Here is a 23003-nt window from a genome sequence, read left to right as displayed (position 1 = left end):
CCATACTGCTTCTTTAACTATTTTAGCCTTTAAATGCTAAATTAGGTTTTTCTAATTCACTATAGTTTGCACATTTAAATATTTCCATTCTTCACAAGAATTATGTGCATTTTAAGCATGGTTGAAATTTGCTGCCACAACCATAACTTAAAAAATTTGAGATCGTTGTAGATTCATGCGGTTGTAAGAAATAATATAGAGATCTTGCATACCTTCCTCCCAGTCTCCCAAATGATAATGTTTGTATAACTACAGTATACTGGACATTCCTCCCCCCTTTTTTTTTAGAAGTTACAGATTGCCTCATAATCCTGTGGGGATACTATGTGGCTATAATGAGTGATGACTACACTGAAATAGGAGAACTAGAAGGTTTCATGATAACTTGATTTTTTTAAATCCAGAGCTGTCTGAACTGGAGGATTCAGCAGAACAACAGTATCCACATTTAATTATGCATGAAGTCCCCTTTTGTCTACCTTAAGCAATTAATTTCCTCCCAAAATTCAGTGTGGAGGAGGTTAGAAGGCATACCTGGTCCCTCTGCCCTCCCCTGCCTTTACTTTAAACCAGTGGTTTTAGCTGTTTTGTAATGTGGAGGTTTCATTTGCAATTTTATTTCAAGAAGAAAAAAAGAATTCTATTGTTTAAACCACTGAATTAATTTAGTAGGCTTTATTAAAGCTAAGACATGAGGCTTAGGAAGTTAGAAAATATCCACCCAGTCACCAAAAGTATATTGCTGTCCATCCCTGGAGGTTTAATTTAAAAGAAAAATAGAAAACATATAAAAACTTTGCAGGAAAAAAGTATTATAGAAAAATGTGCCTAGTATAAGAATTTTTGTCAATTCAGTAAGTAAAATCTGGTAATATTAGAAAAAAAAAATAGTACTAACATTTGTCTCTTCTCTTGATAGTTTTAATTGATAAAGACCAGAGTCCAAAATGGAAACCAGCTGATCTAAAAGAAGTTACTGATGAAGATTTGAATAATCACTTTAAGTCTTTGGGAAGCAATGATTTGAAATTTTGAAGTGACAGGCTTTTAAGGTATATTTTGTAGCACGGGTTGGCAATCTACAGCATGTGGCCCAAATCCAGCCTGCTGCCTGTTTTTATATACCCTGCAAGCTAAGAATGGTTTCTGCATTTTTAAATGGTTGGGAAAAGAAATCAAAGACTAATATTTCATAACATGAAAAGTATATGAAATGTCAGAGTTCACAAATAAAGCTTTATTGGAACTAGCTATATTCATCTGTTTATACATTATCTGTGACTGCTTTGAAATGAGTAGTTGCAATAGAGAAGGTAAAGCCTACAAAGCCTAATTATTTACTGTCTGTTTTTTGTCAGAAAAAGTTTGTCAATCCCTGTTTTAGAAGATGGAAAAATGTGAAGGTCTTTAGAGATTCTCTAGAGTATATCTATATCTAGTTGAAATGGGATCTTTGGCTTTTGGTAGTGGCTTGTATGTTGATGAAATCAAGTATAGAATATAAAAAATAAAGACCCTGAAAATTGTTTTTGGATACTGTGTTAATGCCTCATAGAATTGTCTCCATATATGAGTGTTTTAAAGTAACTGAGTTACTGTAGCAGAAGAGCTCCTTTTTTAAACATTAGAGCTCCTTTTATAAATATTAGAAACCAAAGGGAAAAGATTTTTATTAATATCCCTCTTCAGTATTAACTCAGACTTGGTCTTCCCTAAAATAATCAGAATACCATCCCATGGTGAAACTGAAAGCATTATTTTTGTGTTATTTGTGATATTTGTTAATCTGGTATAATGAGAAATTAGGAATCTCCAATCTCTTAGACAGAGACACTCTGTTTTTTTTTTTATAATTTACATAAGACTTTTGTGTGATAATTATCCTTACAAACAAGGTTCAAGTCAGGAGAAAAAAGTTAACTGAAAGCAAGAAGACTTTCATTCAAAAGATATATTCAATAATTGATATTGTTAATGAAATAAGTACTTTTTAAGGTATGAAAGAACTAAAAGGTATTCCAGACTCAGAATCTTAAAGTTCTAGGCAAGAATAATTTTTAAAATAAAGGTAAGTTTATAAATTAACAAAATAAACAAAATTTATGATTTTGTTTTTTGTTTGTAATTTTTGTTTAATTTTAAAAGTAAGTTTATAAATAAAATTTATAATTTTTTGTTTATAAACAAAATAAATTATAAACAAAATAAATTTTGTAACTTGTTATAGTTTCTCCTTCATCCCATACTCTTTAGAAACTAAGAGAACTTCAGGTTTGTAAGAACAAAAAGCCAACAGAACTGAAAAAGACATTAAAGATCATGTCCTGCACCCTTCTCATAGATGAGGAAATGGCAGCCCAGAAGGTACTGCTTTATGTTTTCTCAGTTCTTACTCTGTTTTACGTGAAGCATTTTTCTTTCAAATAATTCAGTAACAGATCTGGAAGAAAGATGCCATGATATTGGATACATTTGCGTTTATACTCTTAAAGATCCTAAATTGGACCTGAATGATCTAAGAAATTATTTGTATAAATGGATTTTTGTTTTCTGTATTTATTAACAATGCAGAAAATGTCTTTTATATTAAAAAATTCAAAGTACACAATGTCAGAAAGCATTTGCTTCAGTTAAATAAGAACTCACACTACTTAATTGCAACTGGACTTTTATTGTGCAGTTACAACAACAAATGTTTTCAGAAAAATATTTGGAAAAAATATACCACTTCATAGCTAAGTCTTACAGAGAAGAGGATTTGCTAATAAAACTTGAGTTTTGAAAATTAAGATGCAGGTAGTGCTTCTGAACTAATGCCCATAGCTCCAAGGAAGACATGTCCTATTTAGTCATTCAAATACAAGATGAGGGCATTGTGATTAAGCAAACTTTGTTTTTAAATTACTGTTCCTTGACATTACTTATAAAGAGTCTGTAACTTTTGATTTCTAAAACTATGTAATACAAAAGTATAGTTTCCCCATTTAATAAAAGGCCAATGATACTGAGTAGAATATATGCGTATCATGCTACTTCGTTCAGTGTGTCTGTTTTTAATACTAATAAGGCAGTTTGACAGAAATTATTTTTTTGGGACTGAGGTGATAATTATTTTTGTCCCCTTGAAAATTGTGCTTTAAGTGCTAATAACCACAGGCAGATTGCAAACTGATAAGGCAACAAAAGTAGAGAATTTTAGGATCAAAGGCATGTAACTGAAAGGTAACAAAAGTACGTAAGAGACAACTGGGGAAGGCAGCAGTGAAGCATATTTGTGGGGTTGAGTTGTTGTAAATAAGGAATTTGCACATTTATTTTCTCTGATAACCTGCTTCAACAGTTGCCACCTGGAGGTTCCTTGTTGTGCTGGTAGAAGCCCATTTGCCCTTACATTGGATGTTCCAAATGTTTCCCTTTCCAGGAGATAGTCAGTCTTCCAGATTCTTTCAGTCATCTGTTTTATATGTCTCCTGCCTTCTCAGACTGCCCTTCTACTCTATTTTATTGTTCATGGAAGATCTTCAGATTGAAGTAAAACCCAGGAAAGAAGGCTAATATCCTATTAGTGATATTCTCATCCATCTTGTCATGAATGCCAACCTATATCGTGATAACTGTCACATGTAATGTAAATTTGTTTATTCATCTCTTATTCATTTATTCATCTTTTTTAATTCGTTTGTTCATCTTTCTCTCATCTATTCCTGTCTTGATTTATCCACTAGTTCACTGATTATTCAAGCCTTGTAGTTCATATATGTCATGGGTTGACATATAATATAGCATATATTTCAGACATAAGTTTTTTGGAAATATTGTACACAAAATATCATACTCTATTAAAATGTGATTCAGGGACAAGGGAATGGTGCTTGGTGATAAAACTATACTGCCATAGTTGCTGAGGAAGGGCAGCAACAGAGATCAGACTTCTAGCTAATATGGATCTGGCAGGCATTCCCTGTTACACCCCTGGGAAATAGTGGTCCAGGGCACAGAAGGAACCTGAAATTAAAATATTTAGATACAACCAAAACTCACTTGTCTCTGTCCCTATGTACACTGAAAAATTTAGTGGGACATGCTGCTTTATGTGGCTTTGTGTTTTCACCATTGTACTTATTTTATATACCTAATCGTATATTTTAAGCAGCAAATGACCTTGCAGCAAAAAATATCTTGGCGTGAGATGCAAAATGAATGAAAAACAACCACACCTATGCTTTTGTCACTCAACCTAAACTACTCTTCGTGACCTGGAAATGTTTTATACTTATGGGAAACTTTCTGCCCTTAACCTTATAACTTCAGATCCTTGTATGAATGGGTTTGGTTGTTTTTCTATTATATAAATCGTAGATTGCAAGTACAACGGGACAGTACAAATCCCCGGACTTGGTAAAATTAGAGTTGAATGATGACGTGTCCAAAGGCAACTGAAATATGACATATTTCAAATAATGTTTTCCTTGCTTGTGTAACTTGGAGAATTCACTCTATTTGATTGTGGGTTTCAAAGTATTAGTGTTAAAATTAGAGGTAGATTTTCTGCCTGCTTACAAGACAAATACATACTTATCTCATTAAAGAGGTAATAAGCCTTTTTTTAACCTTTATATTTTCAATACTAGTGGTGTATTGTGGATCTAACACACACAGGCTTAAATAATTTCCTTTCCATTTAAACTCATAGTGTACCAAATCTTGATGAAAAGATAATTCTAGAAAGTCAAGTCTTAATTTTCCAACAAGTTATGTCTTAATTTCTTCTTCCCCCTTCTAAATTTTCTGTTACCACTGATCTTCAAACAGTACTTAATCCTTTAAAACAAAAAGGTGTGTATGTGCCGTAACAGTAAAAATGAAAAAGAAAAAATAGCTTTCCTAAAAGGTAGCTAGGCTTATGGAAATGGTATAATAGGTGACTATAAATGCCCTATAGGCTTGTGTTACCACTAAAAAATAACAAAAACCCAGAAAATGAGTACTCTCCTCAGAGGACAGTTTTATCTTTTCCGTTTTGCAATACAACTGTAAATCTTCATGCATCGTCTGGTCTCAGTAATTTTAATGGCGACCGCCTCACTAGTCAAGAAAAAACTGGGAATAAATGCCCATATTCCAGCTCTCTGTACCTCTGAGACAGTAAAGCTTAATAAATACACAATTAAAACTGAAACTTTCTACCTTGCAGACTTAAGTTTCTATTATTTTTAAGATTCACTGGATTGCTCTTTATAAACGGTACCCATACTTGTTTTCTTGTATAGTTATATCACTGGGCTTCTTAATTCAATGCAATAAACACTAATGTCATGGCTTCTATAAACTGTTATCTTTAAGATGGCTTTAGGCACAAAGTCGGCAAAGTCTGAGTCGTCCAATAACAGCTGTAATTAGTTAGGGCCCTGAAATCCAAGGTGGTAGTTACACTTCTCATCTACAAAAATAAATATCTTATTAAAGACAGGGTTTATTTGTATCAAGAAGTAGATATCCTTGACAAACAAGACTTACTGTTAATCACTATGACTTGAGTGCCATTCCCGTGCCAAGAAATTTTAGAAAAGCCCTCTTCATATCTGGACTTTTTTGGGTATAAGTTAACAAAAATTGTTATTTTAAAGGACAACCTTTAGAATAACCATTGGAATTTGGGGCAGTTTTTATTCCTTAGCATTTTCTTTGGTGATGCCATTACTTAGGAAGAAGTGCTGTGACATTCAGTTGATTATTGGGTATCACAGGACCTCTGTTCAGCCCTTCAGATGACTAAAATCTAAGACTAAACAGAGAGAAATTGCTGTTAACATAGAAGTACTTAAAATGCATTTCATCCTAGGTGTTCTTATGCTAATAACATTATCGTAGACACATTTTTTAAATCCAGATAGGTATTTGTAATTTTTCACACCAGTTTTTGCTTTTGTCGCATGTATTCAAACTAGCACCTCCAGTCAAAGTGTTGTCATGCTACATACAGCCTCAAGGCCCCTCACTCTCAATGTATGGAATGTCATGGTACTTGATGTTATTGCATGCCCATTGCTGCAAGGCATCACACAAGATATCCTGAGACAGGCGGTGTGCATATTCCAAGATCACAATATTGGTCCCTGGGGGTTCCTTCACTTCCTCTTTGACATTAACTGGAGAAGGCATCCTAGGTAGACATCTCTCTTCTGGCATAAAGTGTTCTTCACTCTCATGCTGCTTCTCATCTTCATATATGGTAGGAAATGGGAAAGTTTGCTTTGATTTCATGCAGCCCATGTTATGAAGAGCTGTTTGTGGAGGAAGCAGTGGCAGACTACTTCCAGGCCATCTTTAGAAAACAATGAAATTTGTCCATGTGATGTTGACCAGTGCTTTCCCTCTCCAGGCCACTTCAGTATTCAATGTTCCCTTTCACCACTCTTCACGTATAGTGTTTACCTGTCAAGAGAAGGTAGGTTTCATTTTGAAGTTACAGAATGCAAAATAGTGTATGATTGAGTGGCATGTAAAAATCCTTTCATCACTTTGGTCACATGGAAGAAATCTGAGGTAAAAACAAACAGCTTTATCTTACCAGTGGAAGAGAAAGATAATCACTCAATAAAAATGGCAACTTGCAAAATAGGAAAACATGTTTTTCAAGATCTTGCAAATTTTATAAAACTGAAAACAATTCCATTTTTGCTAGCTTAGATTTACCTATACCAAAGGTTAGCTAAACCATTGAGCCAAATTCCAGCTACCTATTTTTATACAGCCATGCTCACGTGTTTACATGTGTCCATGGCTGCATTCATACTACGACAGCAGAAGTGAGTAATTGTGACAGGCTGTGTGCCCCACAAAGCTTAAAATATTTACTGTCTGACCCTTTACAGAAAATGTTTGCTGAGTCCTGATCTATACTGTCAAGCAAAACAAGCACATCAAAATTTGTTCCTCCCGAAACCTCATGAGCCTACAGACCTGCGACTACTGTAAGAGTCCGGCTTTATCCCCTGGTCACATATTTACAACTAAAAGAGTAGTAAACAATGTTTGCTTTACTCTAGTGCCACTTCTAAACAATATAGGTTACATATAGCACAGCCACCTATTTTTCCTTCTGACTGTTCCCTGTGAAATTGTACAAAAGCTCAGATTAAAGTTAAAGGTTTTTCCTCCTAAATATATCATTCCTACCCTTGTTTGATGTTTGGTCAGTAAATAGATGACAATGTTTGTGACGTGCCTTCTAAGCCTCCCAAGTGTGTGTTATCACAGAATGAACTTCTCTTAAGGGACTTAAGGATAACTAACACAATATAAGACAACTTCATTTTAAAGAGGACTAACCTGTAAGAAGCACAGGTAATCTCTGTGAATGACATTAATGGCCCCTGACTGTATCTTAGTTTTGGGACTAAAAACATAGCTCTAAAAATTCTAAAATTTCTTTCTGAAAACACTTTTTTTTTTTTTTTTTTGAGACAGGGTCTTACTCTGTTACTCAGGCTGGAGTAAAGGATGCAATCATGGCTCACTGTAGCCTGGACCTCCTGGGTTCAAGTGATCCTCCCACCTCAGCCTACTGGGTAGCTGGCCTGCAGGCACAAGCCACCATGCCTAGCTAAATTTTTGTAGGAACAGGGTTTTGCCATTTTGTCCAGGCTGGTCTTGAACTCCTGGGGTCAAGTGATCTGCCCACCTTAGCCTCCCAAAGTGCCTGGATTACTGGCATGAGCCACTGTGCCTGGCCTGAAACCACTGATCTTAAGGCAAAAGCTTGCGTGCATCTAATTCATTTTTTTAATAGTTTGTAATTAAAGATGTCCAGAGGAGGTGATGTTTGCCAGGTCTACCACCATATATTATTCTATAAATTCTACCCAGTTTCTCATAATACTATATCTGTTCCTACCCCTAATAAGAGTGATATGAGAGTAAGAAAGGAAAGGCAGTCTTCTGCTTTTAATTGCCTTTAGTTCCGTATGCCCTGCTTCATGCTGCAAACTCAGAGACGTTAATTTAAAAAAGGAAACAGATATATGTGGTGTCTGTCTTGCTTACTAGCCTGAAGATGGGGACTGTCTTGGTTGTTCATCATCACCATGTTATGATTTTTTGTAGTGTCTATTTTTTACTGTGAGTGATGGTTAAGGGAATTGGACATGGTTAACCTGAAAAAAATTACTTAGAGAACTCAATGAGTGTCAGATAAATGAAAGGCTGTGAGTGGAACCATCAGTGGAACCATCAGAATATTCTGTGTGTTTTAAGACCTTTTGTTTTGCAAAAACAGCTTTTTCTTACCCTAACAAAGTAACTAGTGCCAGATTTGTGCATTTGCCAAAACCAGTTTTAAAACTGGACAAAATATATATTGCCATGTATTTTCAGGCATAGAGCAACAAGCAACACTGGATTGTGATCCCTGAGAGAAGAAAAACACAAGATGTTAAATCCCCCAGATGGTCATTGTGGGATTCTACCTGGTGCTATTTTCCAGCATTACCATGGGAGTTGAGCCCCAGGAGAGTCAGAGAGTGGCAACTCTGATGGAACAGAGGTTTGGGTTACTAAAACAGCTGAAATTTATAAGATAGAGTTCAAGATTGGGAAGAGAGGCAGAAATCTGCACGAGACTTGTCAAAGGTACTGGGATGTGCATGTCCAGGATGAGGCTCTGCAAAATCTTAGCAAATGATTACTTCCTCTAGGACTTAAGGGTTGAACAGTGACACCAGAAGTTATACAGTACTTAGAATCCTTGGAATTGCAGCCTGAGTGGAGCAATCTCATTGAACACTTCTGTATTTAGTTACTACTCAAGAAATGTGACACCTTAGGAATCAGTAGCATACCCTATGCAAGGGTTGGCAAGTGTTTTCTTTTTTTTTTTTTTTTTTTTTGGCAAGTGTTTTCTTAAAGGGCTATGACTTAGGCTTGTGAGCTAGGTGTTTGTGGCTTCTCCAAATTCATATATTGAAACCTAATCCCCAACGTGGTGGTATTTGGAGGTGGGGGCTTTGGGTGATGATATTAGAGTATTAGCGCTCTCATAAAAGAGACCCCAGAGAGCTCCCTTGCCCCTGCTGACATGTGGGGCCACACTGAAAAGCTATGAACCACAAAGCAGGCCTTCACAAGATACCATATATGCTCATGCCTTAAACTTGGACTTCCCAGCTCCAGAACCATGAGAAATAAATCTGTGTTATTGATAAACACTCAGTCATATAAATACTCCATACTAGTCTCTGGTATTTTGTTATACCATCCTGAATGGACTAAGACACATAGGGTCTATGTCACAACTACTCAGCTCTGCTATTATAGCACAAAAGAAGCCAGATAATATATTAATATTAAACAAATGGCCATGGCTATATCCAGTAAAACTTCATTTACAAAAATAGGCAGCCACCCTATGGACCACATTTGACTAAGTTCAAACAGAAATAGTCCCCTTTAACAAGAAATAAAACAATACCATTTAAAGAAAGATAACATAAGCCAGATGCCTTACAAGTTATTACTCACAATGCCTACCGTTCAATTAAAAAATTACTAGCCACACAAAGAAGCAGGAAAATCTGACCCAGAATCAAGAAGAAAAAAAAAAATGACCCAGCATTTCTTAATAGAAATTAATAATAGAACTTTAAAGTAGCTATTTAAGTATGCCCAAGAAAATAAAGGAAAAAACTAGTGAAAAAGAATTTCAGAGAAATGGAAATTGTAAAATAAAAATGGAAAATCAATAACTGAAATGTACAAGACGTGAAATGAAAAATTCATTGTATGGACTACTGAATGTTGGAAAAGATAGGATTAGTGAACTTGAACATAAATCTATAGATGTGTCCAATCTGAAAAATGGAGGGAAAAGATTTTAAAAATAGAGCAGCAGCCACTAAAGAGATAATGCAAGTATGACTTATGAGGAAAGGAATTAGACCCATTTAACCCAGAAGAAGACAGGAAAGGAAGAACATTGGGGGTTGGGAGGGACAATTAGAAAATCACCATATGAAAAAGCCTTCTATATATAATTACCTGAAAGAAAAATGGACTAAAAATAACAATTGAAAGGCAGAGATGATCAGACTAGTTTAAAAATCCAAACCACACATATGTAGTCTTTTCAATGAGTGCTGGAACAACCAAATCATCCATATGCCAAAAAAAAAAAAAAAAAAAAAAAAGCCGGACACAGATCTTAAATCCTTCACAAAATTAATTTGAAATGGATCACAGACCTAAATATAAAATAGGACTCCTAGATGATAACATAGGAGGCAATGTGGATAACCTTGGGTTTGGTGACAACCTTTTAGATTCAATGCCGAAGGCATGATGTGTTAAAGAAATAATAAGTGGGAGTTCACTAAAAATCTGCTCTGTTTAAGACATGGTCAAGAAAATGAGAAGACAAGCCACAGACTGGGAGAAAATATTGTAAAAGCATATTTGATAAAAGATTGTTATATTTAATAAAATTGTTATCTAAAGTATACAAAGAACTTCTAAAAGCAATACAAATATGAACAAGCTAATTGAAAAATGGGCAGAAGATCTGGACAGACACCTCACCGAAGTCTTCTTACATATAGATGGTACATAAACGTATGGAAAAATGTTCAGCATCATGTAATTCAGGAATTGTAAATTTAAACAGTGAGATAATGGCAAAAGCAACAGAACTCTCATTCGTTAGTGAGAATGCAAAATGGTACGGTTATCTTGGGAGGACAGTTTGGCAGTTTCTTACAAAACTAAACATACTCTTACTATACGATCCAACAGTTATGCTTCTTGGTATTCAACCCAGTGAGTTGAACGCTTAAATCCATGCAAAAATCTGCACATGGATGTCTGTAGCATCTTTATTCATAACTTTGAAAACTTAGAAGCAAGCAAGATGTCCTTCTTGGTGAATGAGTAAACTGTGCTACATCTAAACAATGGAATATATTCAGCATTAAAAATAAATGAGTTAGGCTGGGCATAGTCACTCATGCCTACAATCCCAGCGCTTTGGGAGGCTGAGGCGAGTATCACTTGAGCCCAGGAGTTCAAGACCGGCCTAGGCAACATAGCAAGACCCCGTCTCTACAAAAAAATTAAATATGAAAAAAATTAGCCAGGCATGGTGGTGCACACCTACAGTTTTAGCTACTTAGGAAGCCGAGGTCGCTCAGGCCCAGGATTTGGAATTGAAGGTTGTGGTAAGTTAAGATTGATTGCACCACTCTACTCCAGCCTGGGTGACTGAGCAAGACTCCATCTCAAAAAATAATAATCCAGCCATGGAAAGAAAAGGAGGAACCTCAAATGCTCATTACTAAGGTAAGCCAATCTGAAAGGGGTACATGCTGTATGATTACAACTATATGACATTCTAGAAATGGCAAGACTCTGGAGGCAGTAAAAAGACCAGTGGTTGCCAAGGGTTATGGAAGAGGCTGAGATGAATAGGTGGAACAGACAATTTTTAAGGCAATGAAACTATTCTATATGATACTAATAACGGATTTCTGTCATACATTTGTCAAAAACCGTAGATTGTACAACACCAGGAACGAACTCTAATATAATGTGGACTTCAGGTGATTGTGATGTGTCTAGTGGGAGATACTGCGTGTGTGTGTGTACACAGGATATGTGGGAACATTGTTTCCTGCTTCATTTTTCTGTTAAAACTACTCTGAAAAACAGTATTATTTTTTAAAAAATATACCCACTATATGCTATCTATAAAAGATACACAACTTAAAACTGACAAAGAAACCCAGAAGCATAGCTGGAGACTTAAAACATTACTAGAATATTCAAAGAAAAAATAATATGCATTCTGAACAACATTATGCTCCAACTTGAGTTGATATTCACAGAACACTATACCCAACAACTATTACATATTCTTATCGACTGCATATGGAACATTCACCAAGATAGGCTATTGATAGTCTCAGCAGATTTCAAAGGCTTAAAACATTACACAGTATATTTTCCAACCACCCCAGATAGTAAAATATCTAGAAAAGCCTCATATATTGGGAAACTAAACATATTTCTAAGTAACCCATGGGACAAAGAAGATAATCACAGGAGAAATTAAAATAAATTTTCAACTAAACGAAAGCCGAAACATCAGAATTTTGAAATGCATTAGTTAGAGCTTAGAAATAAATTTATATATTTAAATGCTTATAACAGAAAAGAAAAGTTTAAATCAGTGATATAAGCTTTTACCTTAAGCTTAAAAAAGAAAAGCAAATTAAACCCAATATAAGTAGACAGAAATAGGTAAGAACAGAAATCAGTGAAGCATACGATAGACACAACAGAATGAATGCTGGTTCTTTAAAAATATCTAATAGATACATCTCTATACAGACTGATCAAGAAAAATAAGTCACATATTAAGATGTGTAATGGGTATTATGACATCTATATACATTTAAAAGGCAAACAGGAATAATATAAACAATTTTATGCCAATATGAAATTACCAAAATTGGCACAAGAAGAAAATCTGATAGCTCTCCATCAATTAAAGAAATTGTATATTCAGCAAAATTCTAGCAGGCTTTTCTGTAGACATTGACAAATGGATTCTAAAAGTCCAATCAGAATCCCAGCACTGTGTTTCTTAAAAAGTTAACCATGCACTTACCCTGTGAACCAGCCATTTCATCTCTAGATAGCTATCTAAGACAAATGGAAACATAGGTATTTTAAAAATCTGTATACCAACATCCATAGCCTGTTTATTCACAATAGCCAAAGCTGGACACAACCCAAATGTCCATCAGTAGGCAAATCAAATGGATAAACAAATTGGGGATATCCTTAAAATGGAATATAGCTTGACAATAAAAAAAGGATGAACTATTGGTATGTCAAACCACATGGATGAATCTCAAACATGTTGAGCCAGATAAAAAAGATGGATCATATATGAATTTCAAGATTGGACAATAGTGACCCTATGAATAGAAATCATAATAGTGATTCCCTTTGGGTGGGAGGTAGTAAGGACTGTTTGGAAGAGGCCCTGAAATACTTTCTAGGCTATTAAAAATATTCTGTATCTTAATTGGTATGTTAATGAGGTATATGTTTGTTAAAACATGTTGGATCGTACCTTTAACATCTGTGTACTGTATTTCACTGTAATTTTTACTTTAAAAGTATAAGAACAGTTTTTGAGAACATTCTGGGGCACCTAAATCCAGGGGACTGATGTATTTTATCTGAAAAAGACTGCCTATGGACAGCATCCAGAGCAGACTAGCGCCCTGTGCTGGAGGATTCCAGTGTGAGGCCTGCTGCTTCCTTTCTGCACCGGCCTAAAACCAGCCGAACTCAGTGGTCATAGTCTTCTGGGCCTACCGAAGAACAAAAGCCTACTTCTAGTTCTTCCAGTTGCCAGTTAAAGGGCTTTATTTATCTGTCACTTCCTTTGGGAACAGGTAGAGTGCTTTGATTTAGAATGATGGCAATAAATGAGAAACCAATTTGAAATTGGATGTGAGAGTCTTCTGTCCTTTATTGTGCTGTTCCTGAACTTGTAGCTCAGGAGGGTAGAGTAGGGAGAGGGATCTATAACCTTATCCAAGGAACCAGATTAGTAATACTTCATCCCCACCACACTTTAATTTGCACATATTTCTAGAGTATAGGACATCAAAAATACCTAGATAGTAAAATATTTATGTTGTCAACCTTCAGCTGGTTTAGCCATATCAAGTATAGAAAACAACCGTTCTTCAGTTACTTATCACATCTGCTTACTAATTTATGTTGTTTACCATCTCTTCCCATCTAATAGATGATGAAACAGGCAGATAGGTCTAGCTCTTCCACTTGCTGACCCAGAGTTCACATGGCAAATAAGAATGGAGCTGTCAGTGCTCCAACAGTACTTCATCCAGTCCAGCCTGTTTTTAAGTGTTAACTTTCTCTCTTTCTTGAACTTATAGAACCTCTGTCCCAACTTTGAAGTTAATTCTTGCCAGTAAAGACCAAGATAGCTCCTTCCCAGGGTCTCTGTTTCTCTCTTCTCATTGCCCCTGTCCTTGACCTGATCTCTGGACTATCAGCAAGAACATGATGGCCCAGACCTTCCCAGTCTCCCAAACAGGTCTCTGGGTACTACTGCTCCAGGACTAGCTGTCAAATCTGGCCTTCAAGTCCTGTGTTGGGAAAAATGACACTGATATATTCATGTAATTAGGTAATCATCTGCTCCAGTAACTAGCTATCTAATGGAATTGCTCGTGGCATGTTGAGAAGATGCAATTGCCTTAATTAAATGGGATTAGTAAACTGCCACCACGTATTTGTTAATCAGATTTTCGTGCTATAGTTTCCATCCCACAGAAGCCTCTTAAGTTTTATCATGAAAAAAAAAAAAAAAAGCATGATCCTTAAAGTAAGGGCCAGGGGGGCAAAAAGGTTCATGTGCAGCATCTACTGTTCATGGTAGCAGCTGTTTAAATACTTTTAAATACTTAAAAGGCAGTTACAATACAGAACTTTAAATACTTAAAAGGCAATTACAGTACAAGCCTGCACACCATTGAAGAACAAACTTTGTATACTTTCAATCACTTCTAATAAGATAGTTGATTCATAAGGAGGAAATAAAGTTTCAACAATGTTAGCCATTAATGCAAGTCAGTGGCTAGGCAGCTATGATTAGCCTTAACAGGTGTGATCAGCTATCCTGAATTAATTTTTAGTCTTATTCATTTGGGAAGTTACTATGGTCATCAGTTGAAGGTGTGATACATTAAATGCTGCAGATCAACCAGGAAAAGTGTTTTGGCCTTCTTGTCATTTTCACTGGCTAATTACAGAAATATAAAATGTTTAAAAAACACAGTTTCTCAAAAATATTTAAATCAACCTTTTATACCTTAGTTCTCAAGATACACCAAAAAACTATCAGAGCATCCCTTAACCATCCAACCAGTCTATATTGAGTGTCTACTATGTGTTTGGAACCTGTGTCCATAGAATGTAAGTGCTTCCAAAATTAACAAAAGGAGAAAGAGAATATAATTTATTCAGGCTGTAAGTAATAACGTCTAACAGTGCCCTTCCACCCACCACTCCCTTTCCCTCTGACCCCTACCCCTCGAATCACAATGCACAGACACATACATACACATTACAGTCATACATAATGAAAATAAAGCCCCTTGATGTGTTTCAATGTTATTTGAAGCCTCAAAGCACTAAAAATATAGAATGAGCCCTGACACTATCCTCAGGAAGAGATCTAGCAACAACTGGGGCTTCTGTTGGGTCTGTCAAAGAAAAAATGTGATTTACTGCAGCTCCCCACCTTTTTTCCTCCTAGAGCCAGGATCTCAGTCCATCGCCTGGGCTGGAGTACAGTGGCCAGTTGTGGCTCACAGCAGTCTCACAAACTCCTGAGTTCAAACTGTCCTCTGGTTTCAGCCTCCTGAGTACTTGCGACTATAGGTACATGCCACCACGCCCAGGTAAATTTTTATATTTTTTGTAGAGACAGGGTCTTGCCATGTTGTCCAGGCTGGTTATGAACTCCTGGCCTTAACTGATCCTTCTGCCTTGGCCTCTCAAAGTGCTGGGATGATAGGTGTGAGGCATCATGCCTGGCTAGCCCATTCTTTGTAGCTCGTTTTGTAGCTGTGTTCCTCCATTCTGGGTGCAGTGTCATCAAAAGGAGTAAATTTCTTGGGAATATGCCAGTGGAAGGTATCACAAAAAGGCCATAATTTGGACATGAGCTGGACCCAAACACAAAACTAGCCAAAAAAAAAAAAAGTAACTTCTAAAATCTGCTGTGTAAACGCATAGGCTGCTACCTCCCGAGAAGTCCATCTTAAACACTAGATTAACAGAGATGGTTTATTTTACCATTGTCCCATTTTATGTCATATTCTTAAGCCTTTACACAGGTTTCTAAGATGCCTTATATCTCAAGTTATGGCTTAAAATTGGTCTCACCCTGAATTAATGTAAATATATAAAAACCATGTTTATGCATATATATATAGATACATATATATTTTTTTTCTTTTCAATTTTTCCAATTTCAGTCTTTCCAATTTCAGTGTAGATGTGATTAATAGAAATACCAATTCATTAAAACATAACTCAAAGTGGGCAGATCACCTGAGGACAGGAGTTCGAGACCAGCCTGGCCAACATGGTGAAACGCTGTCTCTACTATAAAGATACAAAAATCAGCCAGGTGTGGTGGCAGGTGCCTGTAATTCCAGCTACTCAGGAGGCTGAGGCATGAGAATTGCTTGAACCTGGGAGGCAGAGCGTGCAGTGAGCCACTGCACTCCAGCCTGGGTGATAGAGTGAGACTCAGTCTCAAAAAAAATAAAAATAAAAAATAAGTTTATAAAAAAATATGTAACTCAGTTTCTAGTAACATGTTTGTCATTATGTGTTCTCTAATAATGGATACTGAGAAAGAATATACTTGTAGGGCTCTGAAAACTGGACAGTAAATGGAAGTCTTTGTACTGGGAGTATTGAGAATCATTCACTTGGACTATAAATTCACAGCAGGATCCAATGACATTGGTTAAACAGGCAAACAGAAATGGACACAATTTAAACGTAATGTTCTTTGTCTTTCACCAAAAAGTAAAAGCTACAAAATACTGTAAATATGACTTTGGTCAGTATGAAGGTTACCAAAAGAACACTACTATAGGGTCCTTAGAAACGGAGAATTTGGTTTCGTCCTCAGGCACTTAGAGCACACACAGTGTACAGCTGCTCACTGACAGGACGGGCTCAGGATGACTCCATGTGGTCACTCTTGGGGCCAAAATTTCTCAATAGAGAGGCAGAGAAAATAACCTTTTTAAGAAATGAGACAATGTTTGAGATTCTAATAAACCTGAATAAAGCGGTATGGTATGATTTTATCTGTAAACTGGGCTCTACCTCAGTCATCTAAAAATTGTGATTTTGGTCGGACACGGGGGCTCACACCTGTAATCCCAGCACTTTGGGAGGCCGAAGTGGGTGGATTACCTGAGGTCAGGAGTTCATGACCAGCCTGGCCAACATGGTGAAACCCCATCTCTAATAAAAATTTAAAAATCAGCTGGGTGTGGTGGCACACGCCTGTAATCCCAGCTATTAGGGAGGCTGAGGCAGGAGAATCATTTGAACGTGGGAGGGAGAAGTTGCAGTGAGCCGAGATCGCACCACTGCACTCCAGCCTTGGTGACAGAGCGAAGACTCCGTCTCAGAAAAATAAAAATTGTGATTCTATATGTAAAGCATCTAGAACTTCCTTGGAACATGGAACATGTTCTGTGTTATTTCCATTCCTTATCTCTCCAGATTGTCTCCTAAAGCTAACATCTAATTATTAAGTGTTCTATCATATCTCCAGATTATAATTGAGGAAAGAGAAGTATAATCTAAGAATGACAACAGTAATTTAGGATTTTGAACAATTAGATAATAGACTAACTGTTGAACAGGTGATAGATGTCTTAAGTCCAGGTATAATACTTCATCTTATTTACCAGGTCCTCCAGGTAGAGGATAAAAACCACACACATACACAAGCAGGTATTTCCCTAAGCCCTTCCGGGCTTCACTCTGGCTACCAGGTGGCTTCATCTGGCCACTTCTATTTATGACCATGAATGTTGACCTTCAATCTGCAGCAATTCCTCCAGCACCATAATATAAATCCTCACAGAAAAATGAAAAGGAGCTCTGACCAACTAGTTAAGAAAACCTGATCTAGAACCTCTCCCCGCTTTATCATTTTGTTAAGTTGATAGATAAGCCCCAAATTCTAACCACCTCCTTGAGTCACATTTCTTTTGCAAACTCCTGTGCATATGTGTGTTTAAATCTGTCCTATTTATGCCATTACTGTTTTATCAGTTTGATTCACAGGCCTTGGTCACAAACCTAAGAGGGTAGAAGAGCTTTTTTTCCTCCCCTACAGATTCAATTTCTATTAGTCTTTAGTAAAACCACTTCATTTTAGAACAAGTAGGAGGCATAAGTTAATAAAAGTGTTAAGTGCTATGCACTGAATTAAGTTCTAGGCAGCAGTATATGTAATTTTGAGCACTGAAAAGAATCATTACTCTGGTATAGAAACGTGGAAGAACATAGTGTTCAAATTCCCTAGGACTCTAGGTCAGAGGACCAAGAATTCAGAAAATTTTGCCATTTAAAGCTTCATAGTTCTTTCATGATCCATATACTCCATTTCTTTACCTAAGGAGTTATTGTAGGGTTCCTATTTTCTGTGGCCAACAGTACAGTGTCTCGGGGGGAAGAGAGGTACATTTAATATAAACATTTTTTTAAAGCCCTGTTTTTACCCAATGGACTTAATTTCTCACTAATACAAGGAAATTTCCTCTCCCATCACGTGAGTCTCCTTGGCTCACCCATGCTCATTTCCTACTCCTAGTCCTCCTCTAAAAAGCTGAAACACACCACCTCGCCTTTATCTCCACCCGGCACCCTTTTCCCTGTTCCCTACTTAAACCCAAGTACTATCTTTGAGGATAGGGGAAGCCACATCTCCTTCCTGCAGACTTCCCAGTCCTCCTCCCACCCTTCCTCAGAATTCTGTTCTTGAACTGGAAGTCTCGTCTTTAACGTATAAATGCTGTCTCCCCAAATGAGATTAGATATTCCTCAAAGGCAGGAGTTTATTTTTTTCTTTATTTTGTACAGAACAGTTCTCTACATCAAGGCAACTAATGAATGCTTATTAAAGTTTTCCCATTTGTCAACTCTCCATATGCCTGTAGTATGTTAGATGTTGGGAATAAAACAGTGACATTTACATAGTTCTGCCTCTTGCAGGCTGTTTACATGCAAAGGCTACAAACTTGCAGTAGTGTTTGGGCCAGTGTTTTGTTGGGCCAGTGCAGTGTTGAAACTGTTCTGAATTAGAATACTTCTAAGCTAGGCATTCACTCTTGGGGCCACATATCTGTTACTCCCTCCCATTCAGCTTCAGTAATTTATGTTACCTTCAGCCCCTTGTGAAACACTCTTAATTTCACAACTTTTAACTTACAAGGAATAAATTCATTCTTAAAATACAAGGCTCTTCGCATGTGAGGTACTGATGAGAGTTATTTACTACTGCCAAAACTTTCAACATTATGACACCTTGAATGGTTCTATTTCTCAACCACCGACTTAGTGCATGTTGTGCATAGTATACTTACTATACAGAAAGTGTAGTAAGAAAGGCTAATTTTAAAATTCTCAAATCCAAGGATAGATGGCGTATTAACTAATGAGAAAGAAAACAAAACTGCTCAGCAACTGTTTTGCTCCCTTAAAAGCAAATGATTTCAAGCTGGAAAGCATGGAAACCTCACTAAGAGAGAACTAAGGTGCAAGAAGAGGTCACTTTAAAAGAATCCATGCCTCGACATTTCTGGTGAATTATATTCCAGGGCACCAAGAGAACCTGCGGATGTCAGCACAGAACTATCCGGGCAACCTCTGGAAAACCATGGAGAAGAAGGGCAGCCTCAAGAGGCTAGAGATTCAAACAGAACTTCTTTCCCCCAGTGTTTTTATTTTTAATATTCAAAGCTAAAGGAAAGAATTAGAATTCCTAGACTTTACAGACTAATAGTTTGACATCTATCTCTAGCAAAATTCAAACTTAAACATTAAACAAGGAACAATGGGGGTTGGGGGGAAAGACTGGGGATTTCTAGGAACTAGCAATGTGCTAAGAATCATTCATTTTTAAACTAATGTTATTTACTTTTGTAGTAGATCAGGGAATATGCAAGATCTTTACTTTTCAGCAAGACATTTTTCTCATAATGTCTTTATGGAGAAGACTGCTCTATGGACTAGAATAGTTTGATAAGAAAGGGCTGAGTCCAGCTAATTCATTAGTTCAAGCAAAATCTACTGAAGGCCAACTAGATTTCCAGCCAGTATTGTACTTGGTGCTTTCATTACTTTGAATTTTAACAACCACCCTGAAAGGCAGATGTTACCTCATTTTATTGATACTGAAAATAAGTTTCTCAAGGTCACAAAGCTAATAGGTATCAGAGCCAGACTCCAAAACCAGCCTCCAAAAATCCAGGACCATTCCTACTGTGCCACAAGTTTCTAGAGGTACCACGGTCATAGCAAAAGGACTTGTCCTATCTGTTGTCAGTGACTTGAATGTCTGGTGAATAAACTCAGCAAATGTGTAGGTGACACAAAACTGAAAAGTAGAATTAACATGATGAATGACATAAGATGAAAACATCTATCTAACAAACTGCAAACCATACAGAGGCTTTAAGTAATACAAGCCAACAGAAAAAAGAAATTCAGATTCAAGAAATGCTTAACTGCATAATTAAAAAATTAATAAAGCCTACCTTTATTTTTTGTCTCCTTTGCTTGACAGCAAAGCACACGGGGTATGGAGGTGAGGTTTTTAGTCAACTTCTGTGTATTTACTACAAATGCCAATTAAGCAATAGATGATTTCATTTGAAGATGGCAACTCATTGCACCCTGCACTGTTTGGGTTAGACTGACTTATTGAATTCAATTTTAGGCTAAGGATCTTTAGCACAGAGAAGGGTCTTAGGTAAGGAAGGAAACATAAACTAGTATTTATTGAAGATAACTAACATTTACTGACTCCTAGGCACCTCTACTAAGTACTTTATTAAGATTATTAATTTAATCCTCACAGTAACCCTAGGGTTAGACAAAGCATATTATTCCCGTTTTACAGATGAGAAACTGAGGCTCAGGGATCTGAAAGGCTGTCAAGCAAAGGAGACAAAAATATTATTTTGTATCACTTTAGACCTTTCGTTTCTGGTTTTTTTGTTTTTGTTTTTGTTTTTTGTTTTTTGTTTTTTGAGACGGAGTCTTGCTCTGTCGCCCAGGCTGGAGTGCAGTGGCCAGATCTCAGCTCACTGCAAGCTCTGCCTCCCAGGTTCACGCCATTCTCCTGCCTCAGCCTCCCGAGTAGCTGGGACTACAGGCCCCCGCCACCTCGCCCGGCTAGTTTTTTTGTAATTTTTTTAGTAGAGACGGGGTTTCACCGTGTTAGCCAGGATGGTCTGGATCTCCTGACCTCGTGATCCGCCCGTCTCGGCCTCCGAAAGTGCTGGGATTACAGGCTTGAGCCACCGCGCCCGGCCGACCTTTCGTTTCTTAACTATTTCTGGGTCACGGACTCTTTTTGGACTCTGACTAAAGTTTTAGATCTTTTTTTGCAGAAAAATCTTGTTTCTAAGTTCACAGTTGGAGCGCTATTGGCCAGGTAGGACTAATGAGAAACAGGTACTGCTTCCTAAGCGGTTGTCAGTTCAGTGTAAACAAGGCCTTGCTAACAACAGAAAAGGAGGAACCCCTCAAAATGTAATGAGCTCCCTGTTACTGAAGTGTTCAATCAAAATGTGGCTGGCCTGTCAGGAGTGCTACAGAGGAGATAATAAAATGGATTGGAGGTTGGTCTACAATTTTAAAGCACCCTTTTGTTACAAGATTGTGTGGACCTAAATAAGTAATGCTTATAATTTTTGTTTAATGGCAAAAGAAAATTTAAAACTGAAATTATTCTTCCAGACCATGCTCCTTGAAAGCAGAATGCGTAAATATTATTTCCCATCTATTTATGATAGCCATATTAAGTGCTTGAAAACAGCCTCATCCAAAGGGAAAAAGGAGGAGCCAACTGTTGATCTTGGTTTGATTTATACTTTGTCATAATACAAGTAGATTCCATATTCCTCCTAATTCTTATCTAAAAATTTCCCTGAGAGAGCTGCCACATACACTAGATCCTAAAAAAATGGTCTTTGATAAGAACCTTTACTAGTTTGCAATTTTATGTTAATCCCCTAAAGGATAGGGGAGGGGCTGGTGTCAGACCAGAGACATAAGCGAGCCAACTCCAATTGTTCTGCTTTGCTTCTTTGACGCCTTCACTCATGGCAGGATCTTACCTGTCTACTCCTCTTAATTTCTTATTTGCATCATTTCACCTCAATATTCAGCCTCCCACAGCTCCAAAGAGCACAAGGGCTAATACTTTGCTCATGATATGCCATTCAGAGCACAAGCCTGACAGCTTGGCATATCAATGCAATGTTCATGGGCAAATCTCTCACCTGAAAATCTTCACTCACTCTTCAGGTAGGAAGCAGGGTGGAATTGCAACTCACAATGAGATACCTTTCATTGGGAAGCCCAGAACAAGATTGAAGCGGTGGGGGCTAACTCTTCTCCATTAGGGGACGGAGATGTGAGGCTCTATTCACGGCAGCTGGCTGAGAAAGGTCTCGTTTAATTAAAGCCTCCTGTAACTCATGGGTTTCTGCCATTGAAAAATCTAAAAGGCACAGCTGACAAAGACCGACACATACTCGCCCTTCATCAGTCACCCACCTCCCAGATGTTCACTTACACATCGCCTGGCAGCTGCGCGCCCATGGCACGTCCGGACAGCCGTGCGGACCCCGGAGGCAGCCTGCGATCAGGCCCGGGGCGGGTCTCCGAAGCTCCCGGGGAGGCGCTGCAGTGTGAGGGGGGCTTGCTGGCGTCTGGGCGGGCGGCAGCTGAGGCCTGGCGAGGGCAAAGTGCAGTCCAGCTGCCAGGGCAACGGCGCCGCCTTCTCGCCGGCGCCCGGCTCAGCCAAGTGGCAGCATGTGGAGGACGGGGCGTCCTTCGGCTGCGCTTGGGCTCCCGGCCCCTCCTCCTGCCGTCGCCGCCGCGCCCGTCGCGCGCTCCTCGCGGGTTTGCGCCCCGCATCCGGCCCCCAGACGGCCGCCTAGGGGCGCTCAACTAAAGGGCGCGCCCTCTGGGAGCGGCCCACGAATTTCGGGTGGCAGAGGGTTGCCTCGATACTTCCTCAGGCGCAGGGTCCGAGGCAGGGACGGGCGAGGCGGAGCTGGGTTGTCAGCTGGTCGGTCTGGGCCACCGCCCTCACGCCCCCCGCAACTACCAAGCAGCTGCCGGCGCCGCAGCGG

General features: G+C 38.0%; 2 protein-coding genes across 4 annotated transcripts in view; one reads left to right on the top strand and one right to left on the bottom strand.

The window, feature by feature from the left end:
* HIBCH (3-hydroxyisobutyryl-CoA hydrolase) overlaps nucleotides 1-10184 on the top strand; it is a 125859-nt gene extending 115675 nt beyond the window's left edge. The window contains exons 14-15 of the mRNA XM_026454401.2: nucleotides 920-6974; nucleotides 8377-10184. Of these exons, the coding sequence (XP_026310186.1) occupies nucleotides 920-1035 (116 nt within the window). The 3' untranslated portion in view covers nucleotides 1036-6974; nucleotides 8377-10184. The remainder of the gene's footprint in view (nucleotides 1-919; nucleotides 6975-8376) is intronic.
* C11H2orf88 (chromosome 11 C2orf88 homolog) lies at nucleotides 2652-22799 on the bottom strand. Of its 3 annotated transcripts, none has more exons than XM_023212444.3 (2): nucleotides 22423-22790; nucleotides 2652-6435 (listed from the first exon to the last, which is right to left on the bottom strand). In XM_023212444.3, exon 2 carries the CDS (start codon nucleotides 6271-6273, stop codon nucleotides 5986-5988), a length of 288 nt encoding a protein of 95 aa, XP_023068212.1. In that variant the 5' UTR covers nucleotides 6274-6435; nucleotides 22423-22790; the 3' UTR covers nucleotides 2652-5985. The 3 variants fall into 3 exon arrangements, with proteins under 3 accessions (XP_023068212.1, XP_023068211.1, XP_023068209.2); XM_023212443.3 differs by having other exon boundaries at nucleotides 22442-22790; XM_023212441.2 differs by having other exon boundaries at nucleotides 5648-6435; nucleotides 22442-22799.
* Between the last annotated feature and the right edge of the window lie 204 nt (nucleotides 22800-23003).

Source organism: Piliocolobus tephrosceles, chromosome 11 (assembly GCF_002776525.5).
Source record: "Piliocolobus tephrosceles isolate RC106 chromosome 11, ASM277652v3, whole genome shotgun sequence".
NCBI classification, from domain to species: Eukaryota; Metazoa; Chordata; class Mammalia; order Primates; family Cercopithecidae; genus Piliocolobus; species Piliocolobus tephrosceles.
Note: the sequence above shows the minus strand (reverse complement) of the source record. Positions and strands in the feature narration are given on the sequence as shown.